The 22,108-nt window shown below is 42.7% G+C and overlaps 1 protein-coding gene across 1 annotated transcript in view; it reads left to right on the forward strand.

Annotated features, from left to right (window-relative positions):
* Wif1 (WNT inhibitory factor 1) overlaps positions 1-22,108 on the forward strand; it is a 78,484-nt gene that overhangs the window by 50,137 nt on the left and 6,239 nt on the right. Inside the window, exons 3-7 of the mRNA XM_036170008.1 lie at positions 3,812-3,920; positions 10,680-10,820; positions 11,714-11,809; positions 12,947-13,042; positions 18,503-18,598. Of these exons, the coding sequence (XP_036025901.1) occupies positions 3,812-3,920; positions 10,680-10,820; positions 11,714-11,809; positions 12,947-13,042; positions 18,503-18,598 (538 nt within the window). The remainder of the gene's footprint in view (positions 1-3,811; positions 3,921-10,679; positions 10,821-11,713; positions 11,810-12,946; positions 13,043-18,502; positions 18,599-22,108) is intronic.

The raw sequence follows: 22,108 nt of genomic DNA on the forward strand, positions 1-22,108 counted from the left end.
GAATTAATTATTCCCCTGAATAGACCCATTCTTGGTTTGAATACAAAGCACTCTTTTCATGTATTTCTCAAATAACTGCCTTCCTCCCTCTACCTGAATTTTTAGTAATGTTATTTAATAAAACGAAATGTACTTTTTCCTAATAGCAGTTTCCAATATAACCCTGCTGTTACAGTTCATGCTCTGAATTCCTTTTATCTAAGTAATAAATCTGTAATTTGTGAAACTTGTTCCCGAACTTTAAAGCTAGTTCTCTGTTCTTTTTGGCATAGAATTTGGGTTTTATTTGCCTCCAAATAAATTTTTCCAATGGAGAGATTGGGGTCTAGGAATATTTATTATATTATAAATAAGGTAAAAATGGAAAGTTCTGTCTAGAAGTTAGAATATGACATAAATCTAAGTCTAATATTCATTTGATCAACCATTTTATGACTTTTTAACTTAAGTCGTTAAGTGAAGGATAGATTTACTCTCTGTTGTGGTAATGCTTTTATGTATGTGTAGAACTATTTACATGGTAGTGAAGGGTAGACCTCTTTACAATGGTAGGTTAAATTTTCAAAGAAGTCAGTGTCAAGATAAAAAAAAAACATTGATTAATTTCTAAGTGACTTTCAAGTTAGACTATTTAAGAAGCAATTGAAAGAGTTAGTGGGAAAGATCCCTTCGAAAATACACACATATATAAAATAAATATGGGACAAGTGAGGCAGTGCAGCAGATAAAGGCTCTTGTAGCCAGTCTGGACAACCTGAGTTTAGTCCCCAGGACCCACATGCTGGAAGGAAAGAACCAGCTCCCCAAAGTTGTCCCCTGACCTCCACATGTACTGTGTACCACCACACACTAGATGAATAAAAAGAAATTTAAAACATAATAAAAAAATTTGTAAACCATCAAAACAAGCATGAAGGAAACTGCATGATTTACAGACCTGAGCACCGTTACTGTCCTCAGTAAGAAGGACAAACAGACAAGGTTTGCTCCAACGACTACCTTCTGCTGATAAACTCCAAGAAACTTGTGCTTGGAGATATCTTAGATACAGAGTTAGAACTACAGTAAGGAAACCATAATGTGTACCGACCGTCCAAGAAATTAGATCGATACCCTAAAATCAATAGCATGGGATCTGCTACGATAGGGTAGGAGTGTTGACCATCTTCTCCACAGTCACGCTAAGGCTAGTTAGAAGAGAATGAACCTGAGAGATCCGCACCTCCCTAGCCTGCATTTTATAATGCCATGGAGAACTAAGAGTTCTTTAAAGTTGCATTTCCAGGACCTGACTGAAACCATCCCAGGCTCACCATCTTCCAACGTCATTGAAAAATTTTTGGAAGAAACATTCAAAAGCATCTCTGATGTTTATCGTTCTTGTACATTCCAAGGGCTGTGCCAAGGAAGCGTTGTCTGAGCACAGATGCCCTCAACTGAGATCCAGTCGGAGATTTAGTGTCTGCCACTGGCCACATGGAACTGACAGTGGGGTCCCATGCTTATGTTTAAGCTAATGAATTAAATTTCACTGTAAAATTAGTAGGACCACTTACTGAACGTGTGGAGGAAGCAGAAAAGGAAAAAAAGAAAAAATTCGTTATTATCAATCCTGGTTCAGTAATGTCTTCATCTGGGTGTTTCAGCTTTCTCCTTTCTAATCAAACCAGTTTAAATACTCTAGCTTCTTTTACAAAATGGTCTTGAAGTTTTACAAATGGAACTTGTAAGCATACCACACACAGGAGGACAGGTTTAATTTCCAAAGCGATGAAACTCAAAGATGTGCTTACGGAGGAGCCAAGGGTAATTTATGAAGCAGGATTTGAATTTTGGTTTTGTGGGGTTCCTGCTCTACACACGCAGTTCTTAACTGTCATTCCAGAACCCGTTAATAAAGCGTTCCTATTGACTTGGGACACACGATGTGTATTACACCGGGATTTGCCCTGCCATTGTTACTTGGTGTTTTATTACCCTTGGTGGCACAAATAACCAGAATACAGTTAATTATAACGGCATTCAGCACCAAGTCCTTTCACTGAGCCACTTTGACTGTGTTTTAAAAATCAAAGGTTTTAGTGATAAATACTATGAAGTAAAGTGCAGAGTCGGGGGCCGTGGGAGGGGTTGATAGGAGTCATTGGAAACACCTGGATCTATGGAAACTGGAGTCTTTTTCATTGATTTTTTTTTTCCAGAAATACTGTTCATTCTCTCTCTCAAAGGAATTTGTTGCAAATTGAATTACCTTTCCCGACAGCATCATTTTAATGGGCTTCCTTCAGATCTCTGCCTTCCCTTCCATAGGGGAGCAATCATCTGTCTCCCGAACTGACCCTCTCCCGTTATAAATTCACCCAACCCCGTCACTCTCAAGGGAACAAACATCGAGGTCTTCTGGAACTTTTGCAATCATTGCCACAAGCCAAAGAAGGGGATTTGGTTAAGGAAGTTGCTTTTTCGGCTCCATAAATCCAGGGAGCATTTCTTAGCTCACTGCAAATGTGGACAGACTCTCGAAGGGAGCTGAAATTCCGTCAGTGTCCTCCCATGAAGCCCTTGGTAACTGATGGATTTGACAGTGACATCAAGTCGAGTGGTTTGAATGAGTTCTGTGCACTCTTCACAGATTCCATGTTATAAAATCAAAATTATGCTGATGTAAGTCCCATTATCAAAACCAAAAAACCTCTCACTCAGTCCTCACGTCTGTACTACAACTCATTTCTACAATTAATTCATCCAAAACTCTAGCTATCTCTTTGGATATTGGCAGAACCACTCAACTTACCTATTTCACATGTTAGTGTGTGTGCTCTTTATGAGTTGCCCATCATGCCTAAGCAAGAAAGATCGTTCTTAACATAAACCATTTTTGACGATTGTGTGTGTGTGTGTGTGTGTGTGTGTGTGTGTGTGTGTGTGTCCTCAGAAATCAGAAGAGGGCATCAAATGCCCTGGAGCTAGAGTTACAGGTAGTTGTGAGCCACCATATGTGAGTCCTGGGAACTGAACTCTGGTCCCCTGGAAGAGCAGCTGCTGCTCTTAACCACTATCCATCCAGCCCCCACAAACTGTTTCAATAAAGATGTTAAGCACCAAAGCTCCATGGTTAGACTGTCCATCAATTTTCCATATTGATGGCCACCTGAGTAGCAAGACTTTTTCTTAACTACTGACGTAGTGGGAAAAGGAAACTGTTTACAGTGTAAAGTTTTATGGCTTGTTGACATTGTGATGTCTTTGTTTTGTTTTAAGTTTCTGGGCTTTTCTCTCTATTAAATTGAGACCTTAAATATAAACCTTTCAAACTTAATGGCAGGATCCTTAAATTTTGGTCTTTAAGTGTCTTCTTTGTCATTAGGTTTCTATCTCATTAATCATTATTTATTACAGTTCTACCAATTCTAACCAAAAGATTCCTCTCAAATTAAAAAAAATAGTACTGGCTCAGGCTGCTGAATTGAGCTTTTCAAGGGCTGGTCACTAATTGTTTTGATATGTCTTGTTCCCCTGTTTTCCCTCCAAATCCCTCTACAGATGGCAGCTAATGATATTGCTGAAGTTAAGTGACCTTTTGAGCAAGCTCTAAATAAATGCTTTGAGCACTTCAGGGATTCTCTTCCCTCCAGGCATGGTCCCATTCCATAGGTACACATCAAAGAGGGTGAATTCTGCCTATGTGATATTTTAGATGTTCCCGGAGGGAAAAATGATTGCTCTCTCATTACATGGATTGTTTGTTAAGAAGTGTCTTCTCAATCACCCTGGTTTCCCTGGTGCTGACTGGCAATGCCTTTTGTTGTAGGCAGAATACTTCTATGAATTCCTGTCTCTTCGCTCCCTGGATAAAGGCATCATGGCAGACCCAACTGTCAATGTCCCTCTGCTGGGAACAGTGCCTCACAAGGCATCAGGTGGGTGGCCATTGCTTTGGGTAAAAGTCTGTTCATAAGCCTTAATGGAGATGAGGATATATAAGGTACATATGTCATCCATTAGAGGGATTATGGGATGTTTTCCTGAGGAGAGCTATTGCATTGAGAGCAGCTCTGTCATTATCCTTCAGGCAAAGAAATAGGATGAGAATAAAGAAATGATGGATTCACAGTTTCTTAAAAGGCCAAGATAGCCCAGGCTAGACTCATTCATTAATGATTATAGATTTTTTTTAGGAAAGAAAAAAGAAAAGAAACATGGCTGATGAGACAGATGTATTCACCCAGTGAATGTGGATTAGCACAGCACACACAAATGGGGCAAAGATTCAAAGTAGTTGGGGCAAAGGATAATCAGGAAAAAGTTCCCCAATGTTAGCGTAGTGTCAGACAGCCTTTAGGAGACAGAGCGGCATCAACTCAAGCTTCCAGATGGAACCATCCTGCTTGGCTGAGAAAACCGTGTATGTGACCTCTTGTGTGACACCCTCTGAAGCATTATCTAACTTGATCACACTAAGACCAGAACTACAGCTCTATTTTATAAGCTTAAAAAAATGAAGGGTCACACAGCTTAACCAATTTGTCCAAAGTCAAATGTTAGTCATAGACAGTAGAGTCAAGACCAGAGCTCAGGATTTCTGGGTTTTGGGAAACACAAAGTGCCCCTGTATTTCCTTCTAGTCCTGTTTCAAGGATCTATGTTCTTACACTGGATACTTCATGACAAGCTTGCCATTGACAGGTCTTTCCGAAAGCTGTTCTTATCCTTGTTAAGACATGAAACTTTTATAACGTTCTAGTTTATGGGATATGCCATGATTTGTTTCTCCATTCCCTCAGTTTTTGTTAATGAGATTTTTTAAGAGTTTTTATGCTATAAATATCATGATAAATATCCTTGGAAACTAAAAAGATGCTCGCTGCTATAGGGGAAGGGGCCCCATGTGTCTTATTTACCATGACTCCTAATGCAATGCTCAGCAAACAGCTAACATTCAGGAGATCATTGCTGGATTAATATGGATGCCAAATTCTTAACTTAAAAAGAAAAACTATGAAACTGCTCAAATGCCAGTAATACTTTCCTACAGGGTCTATCTGTTTGTACCCTGGCTGTAGTGTGGGAAGATGCTTAGTTCTCCATAATCTCATCAGCACACGTTACTAATTACATTAGCTACTTCACCAATTTAAGAAGTGAAAAGCGGCCTTTTCATACTGTTCTTCAGTTTGATTTTTAAATTTTCCTACTGAGATAGATAGAACACCGTCCCTGAATTTAGTAGACTATGTGAAATATCGGTGTGTCCCCCTTATTTTTTTTAATATTGAGATAATAGTGTTCTTATAAGTTTGCAAAACTTGTGACACATTTTAAATAGTTTTTCTGACATTTACTATGCTTTTATCAAGCTACTGTTTGTTTATTTAATTGGTGAGAGAATAAAATTCATATTGCCAAACTTATTTTTCCTTTGCAATTCCCCCCCCCCCCCCCCGTTTCTTTTATGTCTCAAAATCAAGTCCTACTCCAGAAAGCTGTCACGTGACCACTTAAACAGCCGTGACCACTTAAACATTTATTTTGGCAGCAGTAGGAAAGAGGAGCTCTAGCCTGGGTTGTTCTTGGTAATCCTAATGGAAGAGGTTCCACTGATATGCCCCGTAATTTGCTTTTCCATACACGGAGTCAGCCGTGGCCATGGCTTTCCAGCATTTTGAAATAAGTGATAGTGTCTCCTACTTTTAATCTCATTCTTCCAGAGGAGTGATAAGAAATTTGTCAGGTGCCAAATAAGAATCCCTTCATGAGCTAATTTGAATCTGTAGAATGATTAGGCATTGAGGCCCCTTCACGGAGACTGGGTTGCTACCACCCGTCATTTCCATCCAATGGATCTGTGTGATGTGGCATGCTACCTCGATACTTGAAGATAGTCTTTTTAGATCCAGGGCATCAAAGCCATTGTGGTTGCCAACAGGAGGAGAAGGGTCTTAGTTCTTTGCAATCATCTTCCCAGTGCTGTTGTGACCAACAGCCTCCCAGGGTGTTCGCTGCCCATCTTCAGGGGTGAAGGAGCGAGGGTTTGTATTCTGGAGATTCAAGAGCCTGAGATTTGTCACCCTGTGGACATGGACATCCTACTCCATAGATATGGATATTTAGATTCCATTCAGATAGCATCCGCAGGCCTTTACCACTTCATGGAGATGAGCAAAACACCCTGACTCTGGCCAGGTGGTGGTGGCACGCCTGTAATCCTAGCACTCAGGAGGCAGAGGCAGGTGGATCTTTGTGAGTTTGAGGCTAGCCTGGTCTACAAAGCAAGTTCCAGGACAACCTCCAAAGCCACAGAGAAACCCTGTCTCAAAAACAAACAAACAAAACCCAAAACAAACAAACAAAAAACCCCACCCTGACTCTGAAAGGTCTTGAATAAGGTCACTCCATAATCTGCCATGGGATATGATATGCTTTTTTAGCCAAAGATAATTTTGTATAAACTTTTTCTTGATCATTCCTCCCCACTTAAAAAAAAAAAAAAAGCCAAGAACGAACACAGAGCATGTTTCTCAGCATCCAATGTACATTTTTAAGTTCCCCCTTGCCTTTTTCTGATTAGTAAAACTCATACAGAAGCTCACTGCAACTCATTAAAATTCATCAGCTCAGGTAATTACATTGGCCACTTGTGCTGAGTCTCCCATAAAACCCAAATCGTTAAATTTCTGACTTAATGCCTGCATCCCGCATCTCCCTACCTTTAACCGGTTTTAGTGCCTAGTAAAAATTCTACTTTTGAAGCTACTGGCACATCAGTTATTGAGTGTGTGATAAGAGAATTCCTTCACTGCGAGTGCTTAAGTTCAACATTCCTTTCTAACACTACAGAATCTCAAAAAACAAAACTTAGAAGCTGGGGAGATGTCCCTCTTGGGAAAGTGCTGGCCACACAGACCTCGGGCAAAGAGCTGAGCTTGGCGGTGCCCAATTGTAATTGACAAGCTCCATGTTCACTGAGAGACCTTGTTTCAAAAAAATATGAGGGAGGGCAACCCAGGAAAACAGCTGATGTCAACTCCCGACCTTTACCTGCACACACGTGAACACATGCACACACATATGCACATACATAAAAATAATAAAATTAGAGGGAAAAGCAGATGCCACTTGGGTCAAGGTGAGATTTTTCAAAAAGGAACAGGTTTTCTTTCGAGACAAAGTGACACCCCCACATGTGTGTGCACACCTCATTTTGTCCACTTAAGTCCTTTCACCTCGGTGTGCACGTGCATTTTTTTTCTTTCTTTCTTTTAGAAGCAGATGTAGGTTTGTTTGCAAAACCGCAGGTGTAAGACGTTTATGAGGGTTTCAGATCGTTGCGGGGCAGCGATTCATTAGGCTCATTAGCTGGGTCACCACAGTGGGAGAAGTGAAGGCACCTTGAATTATTAAAAAGTAACCAAATCACTGTGTCTTTGCTCCTAAGCATCCAGGTACATTCATTATTGTGCGGCGCTGTTTTATACCCCCAAGCTGCTAAGCTGTTCTTTTATCCCACAGGCGCCTTTGCGCCTGGACATCTCTTGATCTTTTAACAGTTACCAAGGGCCTGCCTTCTGGCATTTGAAGAGAACAAAAACAGGAAATGCAAACCATGGAGTGGTTCAGTAAAATTACTGAGTTATATGCATAAATATATATTTCTTTCCCCATAAAACCAGGGCTCTGCCCCTTTGAACACTGTCAATGCATGAAAGCCACAGAACGGCAGTATGTCTCAGGAACCCGGTGTGGAGAAGTTTTTAAAGGCATGTTAATGTTGGAGGGATACCATCTTCTTGATGGCTCCAGGCCAGAATAAAAATGGTCAGGATTTGCTGAGAGACGGGATACCACAACAGCTGGAAGCATGGAGTACTTATGCTGCGTACTTTTTATATACGTGTGTATGTGTGCATGCACGTTCCTGTGGGTAGGGGGTGCTAGAGCACGTGTAAGTGTGCAAGTGTGAAGGCCAGAGAACTGCCTCAGCTGTCATCTTCCGGGAACACTATCCACCTAATTGGAGACAGGCTCTCTGTCATGGCCCTGGGGTTCACCAAAGCAGGCGAATCCACCAAATTAGCCAGCCAATAAGCTTCAGGGATGCTCCTGTCCCCGCCCCTGCCAAGCAGGGATTGCAAGCACAGGCCACCATACCAAGCATTTTTTAAAAAATAATATTTGTATAGTTCTTTGAGAATGTCATACAACTTGTTTTGACCATATTTAGCCCCCTCTCTTGGCTTCATCCGAGTCCACCCCCACCTACCCGCCCACCCAGCTTCCTGTTCTCGCTTCCTGTCTTTTAGAAAAGCCAATCAAGTCTAGTTTGTTTTTTTTTCTCCAGTGCTCTTGGGTGTAGAGCCTGTCCAGGAGCACGGTCCACCTCGCAGGGGGTCACACCTTGAAAGAAAACCGACTCTCCCTCTGCCAGACGTTATCAGTTGCCAATAAGTCCTCAGCTGCGGATGGAACTCTGTGCCCACCTCTTGCCTCAACCCGGGCATTTTGACTGGCATGAGCTTGCACGGGCCTTTGCGCATGCTCTCACAGGCTGCAAGTTGGCATGTGCAACTGCCTCGCTGTGTCCAGAAAACAAGTTCCTCGTAGTTGTCCACCAGTGTCTGAGATCTTCCTGCCCCCTCTTCCCAGGGGATCCCCGAGACTTGAATGAATGGGTGCCCCCACTTAGTGCTAAGCACTCCAGTCCATTTTAATAATTTTCTAGACCTCCACCGTTTGTACGCACCCAGAATTTTGGGGTTCTGAGGCTCAAACTCCGGTCTCCATACTTACAAGGCACTACTTTACCGACTGAGCCCTCATCTAATCGTGGGACAGTTTAGAATTCTATGACATTGAGATTGAGTTCCTGTTGCCTCTCAACTGCTACCTTCTTGTGAGGGAAGTGGGTCCCGTGAGAGGCTGTTCGGGGGTATAAAAACCACGTCCATCTGCGTGTGGAGGGGGTGTTCAGTTAGAATCGGTTTCCACTTACTTCTCTAGGAGAGTTGTTTATGTGCAATCAATTGCGATTGTGTACGGATGTGTACTTGAATGCCATGTGAATTCATCTGTCTTAGTGTTCCGGTTTAGCTTATACAACACAGGCTGCACTGGAATTCACAACATCTGGGCTTGTTTTCACTTAGCCTTTGGTAAAAGCGGCTTATCATTGCCTAAGGGCGCGAGTCTATTTCTACGATCTCTTGGCAAGGCCAGAGAGCCTGCAAGGGAACTTTTGATCTGCAAGCCCGTTAAGAAAATGGTACGGCCAGCTTGGGTGCTGAGGGGGGCAATTCCCGGCTCTTTTCAGTTCTAACATTAGGAGGAAGGTGTAGTCACACTTCAAAGGGAAAAGGTTTGTCCTGCTTTAATATAAGCTCGTGCTTGGTGGCTATACCCACCATGCAAAAGCTCTCCGTACACTTACTGGCAGTATTATTTATTTATTTATTTATTTAAGGAAAAACTGGAGTCTAATTGTCAGCTAGATCAGTCTTTCTCAGTGGGTGGCATGATAATCCAGTATATTCTGGAAAGTTCCATAATCATTCTCTCATCCAATAGCCAATGTCTGGTTAGCCCATTCCAGCTAGTGACCCGTATTACAGAATTGGTGGCCTCCTCATCCTCTTGAGTTTCCACATTGTGCCTTGTAGCTTTGTCATCAACACCTGGACATGCCAAGTACCCAACAGATGCACAGGAAGTCCCAGCAGAATCACAGGAAGTGGCTCTACATCAGGAAGCTGAATCATGAGGTCTAGCCTACCCACCACATTAGCTCAGCCCACCAAACACTTCATTATGTCAACAGGTACCTTGAGAAAATAGCAACCTGGTTAACTCAGTCACTACTGGAGTCCAGGCTGAGTTTGCAGAATATCATCAAAGATTTTGTTTTGTTAATTTCAAACCAGGGAAATAAAACATAAACCAGTAGGCTATTAGTCCAAGGGCTTACTAAATGATATTATATTATATTATATTATATTATATTATATTATATTATATTATATATTATACCTTTTTCTGGCTCTTTGGGAATGGTAACCATACCTACAAATGTCTTGTGATAAGTTAATATAGTTATGCTTCCTTTTTGCATCTTTAATTTGCAGACCAAAAAATAAGACATAAAAAAACTCCACATCTTTTTAAGGCATGGTACTAGAAAGATGGCTCAGTGGTTAAAAGCAGTTACTTCTCTTAAAGAGGACCCAAGTTTGCTTCCTATATTAGGTGGCTCACAACTGCCTGTAACTCCAGCTCTTGGGATCTGACACCCTCTTCTGGCCTCCACATACCTGCGCATGTGCCCATATACACATATGCACACACACATACACAGAAATTAAAACAAAATCTTAAAGCAATATACAAGCTAAGATTATTAAGCCAAAGATATACAAGCCAAGAATCTGTCTCAAAAAAAAAAAAAAGTTTTGTCAACAAAATATACCCAGTTCTGCATTAGCAAGAGTTATTCATTCTTTTAACACCTAGTATGGTGCATATGTTCCACAGAGACTGTCTGGTTAATCAAAATACCATCTAAACTCCAGGAGAGATACACAAAAATCAAAAAATGTGACCCTTTTTGCTTCTTCTTCATCCCCCTGCCATTTCTGTCAAACCAGGGTCAATTGGTTGGATTGATTTCACGGACTCTCTTTTCCCCGTAGTTGTTCAAGTTGGCTTCCCATGTCTCGGCAAACAGGATGGGGTGGCCGCATTTGAGGTGAACGTGATCGTCATGAATTCTGAAGGCAACACCATCCTTCAGACCCCTCAAAATGCCATCTTCTTTAAGACTTGTCAACAAGGTGAGCGTGGAGAGCCACTCAAGAGAAGGCTTTGGCAGTGGGGAGTCACGGGGTTTGTTTGGTTCTTTTCTTTGTATATATGCTTTGTAGGGAAGGGGTAGTAAACACAGGGCCCATTAACAAGGACTTCGATTTTCTCAGGCTTTGAACCACTTCGGGACTCCAGTGTGCTGTCAAACATGGGCGTTCCTTCCCCCTTTTCTGACATAACATTTAGGAGTCCCCATGCGTATGTCACCCACCGCCACAGACATCATCTTTCTTGTTCCAGTTCCTCATTGCAGGCGTCAACCATCACCATTTCTTCGGGTCGAAAGCCACACTACCCATGCCCCTGCCAAATGCTTGGTACAGTTCATAACCTCAGAAGACAAGAAGTCGAGATCACACAATGATCCTATCACGCGGGTCTCAGGACCTCACTGCTATGCCCTGGGTACCCACTAACCACAAGGGCATAGCTCCTTCCCCCTTCCAGCATCAGGTTTAAACTATGAAGCATGTCAGTGTTCTAAGCATATACAAAAAAGCCATCTGCTCTCTGGCAATAGACCAGGCTGGCCTCAAACTCACAGAGATCCACCTGCCTCTGCCTCCCGAGTGCTGGGACTAAAGGTGTGGGCCACCACTGCCTGGCCTCCGGCAGTGAATATTAAAGGCAATACCCCTCCCTCTTCAGGTGTGACTTTACAGACTTAAGCATGGAGGTGGGAAAAAGTAAAAGTTAATTTCCTCTCCTCAGGCATGTTCCCTACTGTTGTAAATAAAATTGCAGAAAGAACTGGGTGAAGACCTAGGGGGCTGTGGCAGGAAGGTTAAAGATTGTGGGTATTCAATCAATAATACAAATGACGACTCATGTCTCACCCTGGCCTTGTTTCTCTTTGGTGCAGCCGAGTGTCCCGGAGGGTGTCGAAATGGAGGTTTCTGTAACGAAAGGCGGGTCTGTGAGTGTCCTGATGGGTTCTATGGGCCTCACTGTGAGAAAGGTAAGCAAGGGAGTTGGCCAGCCTGGCTTGCTTCCCAATGAACATGGAAGCCACAGATGCCCCCACGGGGGTCTTTTGTTGTTTGTAACACGTCTCTTGAAATTACTATTATTGTTTGATAATATTTTAAGGATCGGTGAAACGTTAAATAGCCCCAGAAGACCTGTTGGAAAGTCGTACTTCCGTGGGTCGGTTTCTGTTAATGCAATCTGTGGCCAGAACTTGGTCCAGAGAACTTGGATCTAGGGCCCCTGTTCTTCATGATCAAGCCTCCAGCTGGCCTGTGTTCACAGTGTACTTTGTGATACTCTTATGAAAGTTGGAAGGTTCCAGCATCACAACTGATTTGAAGTTCTTCCAATTAAAAATAGCTCAATTCACAATTAAACCCATACCTGAATATAAGCTATATAACTTAGCATAAGTTGAAAATAATTTGGGCAGTTAAGTACGTTTACTTCAGAGGTATTATTTTTGAGACCATTATATGAAAAGTAAAATGAGTATTAATCACAAGATCTTTAAATACCAAGAACTTATTTGACCAGAGTAAGCAAAAAAATATTTTTTACTCTTAAGAGATAAGAATATTTTCTTATTTGCACTTATTTAGAGTTTAAAGATCAAGGAAATGGGGCAGAAGAAAATATTTGCAGTTTTTTTAAAAATCACATCATAGTCAAGTTGATTTTGAGAAAGATTTTTGTTGTTGTTGTTTGGAGTTTTTTGTTTGTTTGTTTTCCCAGACAGGGTTCCTCTGTGTAGCCCTGGCTGTCCTGGAACTTGTTTTATAGACCAGGCTGGCCTCAAACTCACAGAGATTCCCTGCCTCTGCCTCTGAGTGCTGGGATCAAAGGCGTGCGCTACCATGGCTGGCCTGATTCTGAGGAAGATTTCATCAGGCATTCAAAGTAGAACAAATTCAAAATTCTCGTCTAAGAAGTTGGCTGAGAAGTTGAAAAAATAGCCGAATTAATACCACAAAGCAATTTTTTTTATATAGCAAAACTGTCTTTCTAAAGAGTAAACATTTCAGACTCTACCTCAGAGTTATATGTTGTGGAATCATTGACATTGCAAAGTGATCCTGCTCCAGAGTCCTGTTTGGCTTTAATCAGAGCCCTCTCCCCCTGTAAGCTCTCTGCATACCTAGATGTATGAACGGCGGACTTTGTGTCACCCCTGGGTTTTGCATCTGCCCACCTGGATTCTATGGCGTCAACTGTGATAAAGGTAACAGGATTTTATTATTTTTTCATTTTTATATTTTTTTAAGATTTGTGTGTATATGTATGTGTATGTGTGTGTGTGAGAGAGAGAGAGAGAGAGAGAGAGAGAGAGAGAGAGAGAGAGTATGTGTTTGCACACATGCATGTGGAGGCCAGAAGAGGGCAATGGGACCCCCTAAAGCTGGAGTTACAAGTGGTCAAAAGCCTCCATGTGGGTGGTTGGAAGCAAATCCTGCCCTCTGGAAGAACAGTGTTCTTAACTACTCAGCCCTCTCTCCAACCTCCCAAATACACATTCTTTTTGTTTGTTTGTTTGTTTTTTTGTTTTTCAAGACAGGGTTTCTCTGTGTAGCTTTGCGCCTTTCCTGGATCTCGCTCGGTAGACCAGGCTGGCCTCGAACTCACAAAGATCCGCCTGCCTCTGCCTCCCAAGTGCTGGGATTACAGGCGTGCGCCACTACTGCCCGGCTCCAAATACACATTCTTAACATCATCACTTCATAAACACTGTATGCCATGTGGGGTAAAGTTGACTGCTGTAATACCTGGAACCCCAGTTTGAGTACTGCTTAACCCAGCAGAAGAAGTTTATTTTTACTCCCAGAGTGCTCCAGTGCAGGAATATACAGGTCAGTAACTTAAGCAACATCCATCTGTGGTCCCCAGACATGGTAGGAAGACAGGAAAATCTATATGAGGACCAGGAACACCTCTCGTCAGCTGAAGAGCAAGGCTCTAGCACAGTTAATATTTGCAGCGAAGGTTGCAGCCATGCAGAACCATCCCTTTCCTAGATACTTTATGTTAAAACAGCAGTGAACCTGACTTAAAGTCCCAACGTCTATGACCTTGTGCAGGGCTCATTCAATACTCTATTTACAAGAGGTCGGGCGTCTCTTTCTAAACATGACAGCAATACATCAGAATTCAATCACAGGGAGTGGATTCAAACTTGGCCATGAAAAATGACCTGCCTACTTAGCCAGTCCACAACTTTTCAATGGGAAAACCTTTTTAAATACTCTGTAGAGTATGTGGATTGAATGAAGGTATCCTAATATCCATAATGTTATTCGTCACAGACTACTGATTTTTTTTTATTAATAAAATATGCTTTAAACGGAATAACAAATACTGTTTTGAAGCAGTGTCTCTTGTGGTTAGTCATTCAGCATGGAGTAATACTGCAGTGCAGTTTTTTTGTTCGGTTGGTTGGTTTGCTTATGTGTGTGTGTGTGTGTGTGTGTGTGTGTGTGTGTGTGTGTGTGTGTATGCACAGTATTAGGGAAAGAGTCCTTGGCACTATTAGAGGAGTGATTTACACATCTGTTGTCTTGGGCTATACAAAACACTTCCATACAATTATCTGGTTAGATTCTTGACAACCCTTGAGATGAGAAAAGCATTAAACATTTCACTCCCAGAAAAGCGTACTGAGATTTATATAACTTGAATCACTTGACCCAGTACTTGGGGGTGATTCCCTCCACTGAAGCCCCTTGCCTGTCACTGACTAATCAGGTCCCCCGCTCCCAAGTGACCTGAGATTTGAGCATATAACTTGGGTCATGAGTTTTTCCTCTTTACCTCCTGAGATAATATCTGAAAGCGTTTGCATCTTTTTTATTGTTAAACCACAGCATTGAATTAAAAAGATTTTAAATACATATTCCTAAAGACTACAACCTAGGGGTGGCAGTCATTTTTAACAGCAAGTCAGTAAAATTACTCAAGAGTGCGTCTTCATTTGTTCAGATTAGCATTTGGCATCTCTACGATTACAAAGCCAGGCATTTCTTGGAATGGAGTAAAAAACTCAGGCTACAACAGACTTTTGAAAAATCAAGCAAACCTTCAGAGACTTAACAGTGAACTGACACTCACCCAGAATCGATGAAATGATTATTGACATCTGTCTGTTCAGCTGTGGCCATTATTGTCCAGGCTTATTCGATGAAAGATCTACTGAGGTCTTTTTATCCAACCTGGGCTGGCTCACCACTCCTTATGCAAACCTAGTGGTTCCCTGCTCCCAAGAGGTCACCATAGTGATGCTCAATTTAATACAGACAGCTGACAGGCATAGAACTCCTGGACTTGAGAGATATTCCTGTCCCCAAAGTGGCTGAAATGGCAGGCACACACCACCGCACTGGCTATTGTGATATATATATATATTTCTCCATGTTATACTCTAGTATAATTTTTTTAAAAACTCATTTGGAAAAATCTGTTGAAACTTCATTTGGTCTCTCTGGAGACCTGGGAACATACAACATAGTAATTTTTACTGGCTCAACAAAAGATTCTTTTATTATCCACGAAGGAAAATGGAGCTGCTGAAAAACAGTTTAGTTACTGGCACGGAGCTAGACTTTAGCGCTATATTTTGGGACAGACATTAAAGAATCACGTCCATTGGCCTTGGGGACATCTGCCACAAACTGTAGGAAATGACTAGTTAAGCCCTGGCCAATCTGCCCTCAGCCACAGTGACGACATTGAGTTAGCCTCTCTGGTTCACATCAAGACCAAATTTGTGTTAGTTCACTTTCTGTTGCGATAACAAAATGCCTGTGACTCAGGGTTTACGAAAAAAGTGAGGCCAATTAAGCTCACAGTCCTGGAGTTTCAATGTGACCCGTCTGTCTGTCTGGCTCTGATGAGGGCCTCAGGCTATACCACTGACGTCAGCCTCATGGTGGGAGTGGCTGCCAGAAGGAGAGATTTCAAGGCAAGACACATCCAGAGACCTTGGAGAGCTGGGCAGCCCTATAATAACTACTGAGGCTGACGAGCCCAGTGAGCTAACCATATTCCTTTAGATCCCACTTCTGCATGGTCCCACCTCTTCTCCACACCATGCTGTGGTAGCCAAGCTAACAGCATGGGAACGGATAACCAAACCATGACAGAAACGTTAAAAACCTTGGTCAGGATGGCAAAAGTAGCTTGAAAGTCCCAAGAATAAGGACAAATTATTCGAGTGTTGTCCTATCAAGGTTACTGTTGCTGTGCTGAAACACCATGACCAAAAGCAAACTGGCTTACACTTCCACCATCTTGTCATCATTGGAGGAAGTTGGGCTAGGAACTCAAGCAGGGTAGGATCCTGGAGGCAGGAGCTGATGCAGAGGCCATGGAGGGATGCTGCTTCCTGGCTTGCTCCTCATGGCTTCCTCAGCCTGCTTTCCTATAGAACCCAGGACCACCAGCCCAGGGATGGCCCCACCTACAATGGGCTGAGCCTTCCCCCATCAATCACTAATTAAGGAGATGCCCTACAGCTGGATCTCATGGAGATATTTTCTCAACTGAGGTTGCCTCCTTTCAGATGACTCTAGCTTGTGTCAAGTTGACACAAAATGAGCCAGGACAGATGTGGGATCCGTGCTTGTAATTCCTCATTCTGGTGGCTGAGACAGGAGAATCATGAATTAAAAACCAGCAAGGCCTGCACAGCTGTATGTTAACTCAAGAAGAAGGGGGAAAGGGGGTGGTCAGTCAAATTATAATACAGCCAAATTTAGCAAGTTCTATTTCAAGTGTGCTGTCAAGTCCATTACCGTTCATATATCAGCGAACAGCAGGGTGGTGGAGGAGAGGGATGCTATAGAATAACCCTCTTATACACTGTAAAGATTTGTCACTCATGTTGGTTTAATAAAATACTGATTGGCCAGTAGCCAGGCAGGAAGTATAAGAATGCTGGGAAGAGGAAGGGCAGAGTCAGGAGTCATCAGCCAGCCACAGAGGAAGCAAGATAAGAATATCATCATACAAGCCACATGGCTAACCACAGATAAGAATTATGGGTTAATGTAAGTGTAAGAGCTAGGCAGTAATAAGCCTGAGCTACTGGCCAAGCACTTATAATTAATATAAGCCTCTGTGTGGTAATTTTGGAAGCAGCTGCTGGGTATTTGGGAATTGCTGGTGGGACAGAGACTTCTGCCTACAGGGAGGGGGATGGGCCAAGTGAGCATTGATCCTAATGTTCTCTCACCCCCTTCTATTCTGGGAAGACATATGGACAACAAGTGTGTGTGTGGGGGGGGGGGAGAGACAGGACTCACTCATGAAAACAACTGCTCAGCCCTAACAACACTCTCCAAGTGAAAAAGAGAGGGCTTATAGGGATGGATTTTCTAAACTCTAAATCCTGTACCAGAATAGGACTATGTTCATTTTTACATCAAGATGCTCAATGCACTGTTGCCTTCAGCTGGGAATCTTGTGATCTTTGAATGCTCTTTAATGCGTTTAAGAAGCCCGGGGTTCGCATAATATTCTAATTGAACTTGTCTTTCCCAAAGCTCACACACTTTAAATTTTCTGACTTTCACACTGGAAGTCTTTAGTCATCCGTTTTACATGACGCAAGAACAAAACTAGGACACATGACTGACATTTATTTAAGCTCTCATCTTTAGGTTTTGACTTTGCTTTTTTTGTTTATTTGTTTGTTTGTTTGCTTGCTTGCTTGTTTGTTTTGAGGCAGGGTCCCAGATAGCCACATACCTCAGGCTGGCCTCAAACTCACAGTGTAGCCAGAAACGGCAGTGACTTCTCCTTGTCTCTGCTTCCCTGGATTCTGGGACTGCAAACGTGTGCTTCTACCCCTGGCCCAAACTCTCATTTTAATCTTCCTTACTGAATGAGCCAGGCTGCCTCCTTTCCAGTATTTCCTCCTTCCTCTTTCCATTCCTCTATTCTCCACTTTAAACGCCAAAGATCAGTGAAATTCAAGAAACTGACACCAAGGGGGTGGGGCTCGGGATGAGTTACAGCACGTTTACCCACCCCCCCAGGGGTGTAATTGGATTTTCAATGTCTCAAACCACCCCACTTCACCTCTCAGGCTCAGTCATGGCTCTTCCTCATCCTTGGGACCTCACAGGGTCCACAGCCCGTCTCTCTGAGTGCGATTACTCAGGTCTTTCTCCAACTACCATGGCAGTCCCTTTTAAATCCCGTTCGTTAAAACGAACCTCCGTTCGTCTGAGAGTTGGTTCCTCTTTGTTGGACCCTGACACGTTGACACCGCTCTTCCCTTTATCTAATCCAAATAAGTTTTCTCCCTTTATCTTCCAACTTGATGCTTTCAAAAAGTACCTTCTTGGATTTGCAGATTCTTCTTACTTAGCACATAAATTTTTATTTAAAAAGTCTTTTATTTCACACCTATTATATCTTTTTTCATTAGGAATGCATACAATGTGCGATACCCTGTTCTCTCTTATGTTCTGAAACGGAGTTTTTGTGATTTGACTGTAATTCTAATTTGAATCGGTTATTTCAAACGATGGGGTGTTTGGTTATGACTTTTCTCTTAACTGTAAAGTGGTTTGTTTATTATGTAGATGAGAATGCGTTAGATACAGTCTGGAGAAACAGCGTTCACTCTAAGTGAAATTCTGCTATGCGTAACTTCCTGTCTAATGAATGCCATTCATTCTAACAGCAAACTGCTCAACTACCTGCTTTAATGGAGGTACCTGCTTTTACCCAGGCAAATGCATTTGCCCTCCAGGACTCGAGGGGGAGCAGTGTGAAATGAGTGAGTATGCACCTCTGCATTCTTTTGGGCTGGGGGAAACGGACCTGAAAGACTGACTCATGCTTCTTTTTGCCACTGAGAAAGCTGAAGCCTAGATAGAATGGAGACCTGGTGTGAAGCCTTAGGCCAGTGCTTTCTTTGTCCTAGATTCCTCTACGGCTCCCTTTGTCTAGAAGTAAGGCTAAGAAAGGCAGCGCATACCCCCCACAAGCACAGAGGGTTTTCTTCCGCTAATCGTTACTAATATCCTAGAACAGACTGACCCATCTGAGAGAGGAGGATAGAAGAGGAGGTAAACAGCATGCAGTAATTAAAACACCGCCACAGCCACCTGAGGGACTCCCAGGGCTATATTATATCAAAGGAGGCAGACACATAAAAGGGGTCTCCCCATGAGTCCGCAGTTTTCAAGTTCAAGAGGCAAACACAAATGGATGAAGTGGAAACTGGAGATGCTATTGGGGTCCAAGAAGGACTTTATGGGGTGCTGGGGATTCCTGTGTCTTCTACAGCAGTGTTACATGAGTGCTCAGATTAAAAAACAAACAAACAAACAAACAAACAAACAAAAAACAGCTGAGCTGTGAACTTAAAACTGATACCCACTCTGCCCACACTGAGTTGTCTATCATGCATCAATGCCTAGTGCCCAGATCTCTCTTTGAAACTCAGAAATGAGCCAATTCAGTCTAAGCTGCACTAGGGCCCAGAAGACAACCAGCATGAAGGGGCACGTCCAGGCAGGAGCCCAAGGTGTCAGGTGTGCCTGCCCAGCTTCTGCCTTTTGGAGGTGTGTCGAGGGCAGTCCTTCCCAGCTGAACGTCTCTAAAGACCCCGCTGTGCTCCGTGCCGTCACTGTTTCCAAAGCTGAGGTAGATTCCAAATTGAATAATGCTACGTTCCTATTTTAACTTTCCACCTCTAATTTATTTGTGGGGTTTTGTACTTTAATGAGTAGTTGATGAAGTAACCGTTTTTTATAGAGTTCAAATGGACTAGCTCTGAAGTTTCCATAGAACATGTAATTAATTGTCAGGATGTGGTTTCTGTTCTTATTAATTACTCTTTCCTGATAAAGACATCTTGGGCTAACCCCCCTCAATTTTCTCCCTGTGCTCAGCCCCAGACAGCGCATACTTTGTTTACGAGTCTTTGTGGGATCATTTAATGTAAGGCTGCCTTTTCATGCCTTTGTGTTTATGAACTTTCCTTTGGCAAAGGTGCTCTCTCTCCCTCCCTCTCTCTTTCTCCCTTTCTCTCCTTCTCTTTCCCTCCCTCCCTCCCTCTCTGCCTTTCTTCCTTTCCTCCCCCACCTTCTCTCTCTGTGTTTTTTTGTTTTGTTTTGTTTTAATTCTAACTGGACCAAAAATGTAGGGTTTTGAAACTCATCATAGGTCCAGCCACAAGTATTATTCAAATTCCTTTAGAACACTTCCTGTTTTCTGTGAAAGGAAACACTACCAGAAAGTGTGTGTTGGGGGGGAGCAGACATAGGTGTGGAGCTGAAGTTGCTCTGAGTGCACAGACAAAAGGCAGAGTTGAACCATTTATTCTTAATTTTTTAGTGAATGTCTAATTTATGTACCATAAGATTCAGCATTTTACAGTGTATCACCCTGCACATCCACAAGTTATGCTGACCCCTCGATAGGATTTCAGAACAAATTGTGACCACCCTAAATAAACAGTTTATACTTATGTTTATTAGAAATGTCCCCCAAGTCCCCTCATAATCCCAGGGCCTGACAACTATCAATCTACCCCCTCTCTCTCTAGCTTTGCCTGTTCTGAACACCTCGTATAAATGGAGTCCTACAAGAGTTAGCGTTTTTTTGTGCCCAACTTCTTTCCTTAAAGGCCATGGTTCTCAAGGACTGCACACGGTGCAGAATGCCAGTCCATCACTCCTTTCTGCTGTTGAGTAACATCCACTGGTGTGGAGAGAATTCATTTGTTATCAGTTGAGGAACATTTGAATTGTTCCCACTCAGGAAAAGAAAGTTAGACTGTCGGAGAAAATAATCAAAAAACTACTCAACATTCCAAGGCCCACACATGGTGGGTGTCGGCCCTTGAACACCTCTGTACAGCGCTTTCCTCTTGTTGTCTGTGAAACAGAGTTACGGCATGAAGTGATCCCACAGTCTCACTGGTGGAGGATGCTGGGTGTCTTCACTCTGGGGATGCCTTATGGTCTGGCATTGTTCTCACTTCTCCAGGGGTAACACTAAAACACTGTTTAAACTTAGTGAAATCTTCCTTAGGCAACACGTCACCTCTACAAATAGGTTGACTCCTTGGGATCTCAGTAGACCCATTTCCAATCAGTATAACGTGGTTGCAAAGTATTTTCAGGCAAAAGAAGCCAGCATTAAAATGTTTGGGGTATTCTGAATACTAAAACAATCAGATGGTGATATCTGATACTATAGTCACTGCACTAGCTGTGGCCTAACAGTCCCCTACTATCTCATTCTGCTGGGTAAGAACCTGGAGAGACCTTCCTGTCCTCCTCCTGTGGTCTTCCTATTCTCCTTCTCGACTAAGATGAACCTAAGAGTCATCATTTCTCTCTCTCTCTCTCTTTTTGTTTTTGGAGCTGAGGATCGAACCCTGGGCCTTGCACTTGCTAGGCAAGCGCTCTACCACTGAGCTAAATCCCCATCGTTTCTCTCTTACCAAGAACACGATGGGACTGACAGAATCAGAGGGAGAACTCTCTACCAGTTAGACTGCATTGTTCCCCATCACCAAGTTCATCCCTGAGTCCCTCTACCCTCCCCCCATCCCATGGAGCACAGAGCTCACCAACTCTTCACACGGAAGAACAGTGTATCTCTTCCACTGAGTAATGATCATCCCACATGGAGCTGTCTTGATCCAGTTTTGTGGCTGTGCTGGGGTCACATGCTTTTTTTGGAAGTTTGGGGTTAGAGCCTTTCCTACAAATGGTGTTATTTAGAAAAATGGGACTCTTTGGGACTTTCAGGGGTCAATAAAAAGGTGGTCTTTGAGACCGAGAATGTAGCTTCAGTGGGACAAGAGTACTTGTGTAACATGCACAAGCCCTGTGTTTGATCCCCAGCACTGAATAAAACTGTCTGTAATGGTGCACACCTTTGAGCCAGCACTGGGGATATGGGGATGAAAGGATCAAAAAGAAGTTCAAGGCCATCCTTAGCTACATAGTGAATTGAATTGGAGACCAGCCAGGCCACATGAGACTGTCTCAAGAAAGAGGGGGTGGGCTTTAGCAGGGGAAAGGCAGAATTCTAGTCTATGGCAGAGCCCTTAACCTTCCAACACTGTTGTGTGTCTGTTGCCTTTGTGACTAAATGTGGCTTTGTCCAGTTGATAAACAATAAATTTATTTGGGGTAAGTAAAAGGTAAAAACTAAAAGTATTTGTAGCAAAACAATTTTCACATGGAATTCAATTCTTTTGTTAAAAACAGTGCTTATTAGTAAAAAGCATTATAGTTTGCTCTGTTTCAAGCTTTCTTTGGCCATT

This window comes from Onychomys torridus, chromosome 20, assembly GCF_903995425.1.
Source record: "Onychomys torridus chromosome 20, mOncTor1.1, whole genome shotgun sequence".
NCBI lineage: Eukaryota > Metazoa > Chordata > Mammalia > Rodentia > Cricetidae > Onychomys > Onychomys torridus.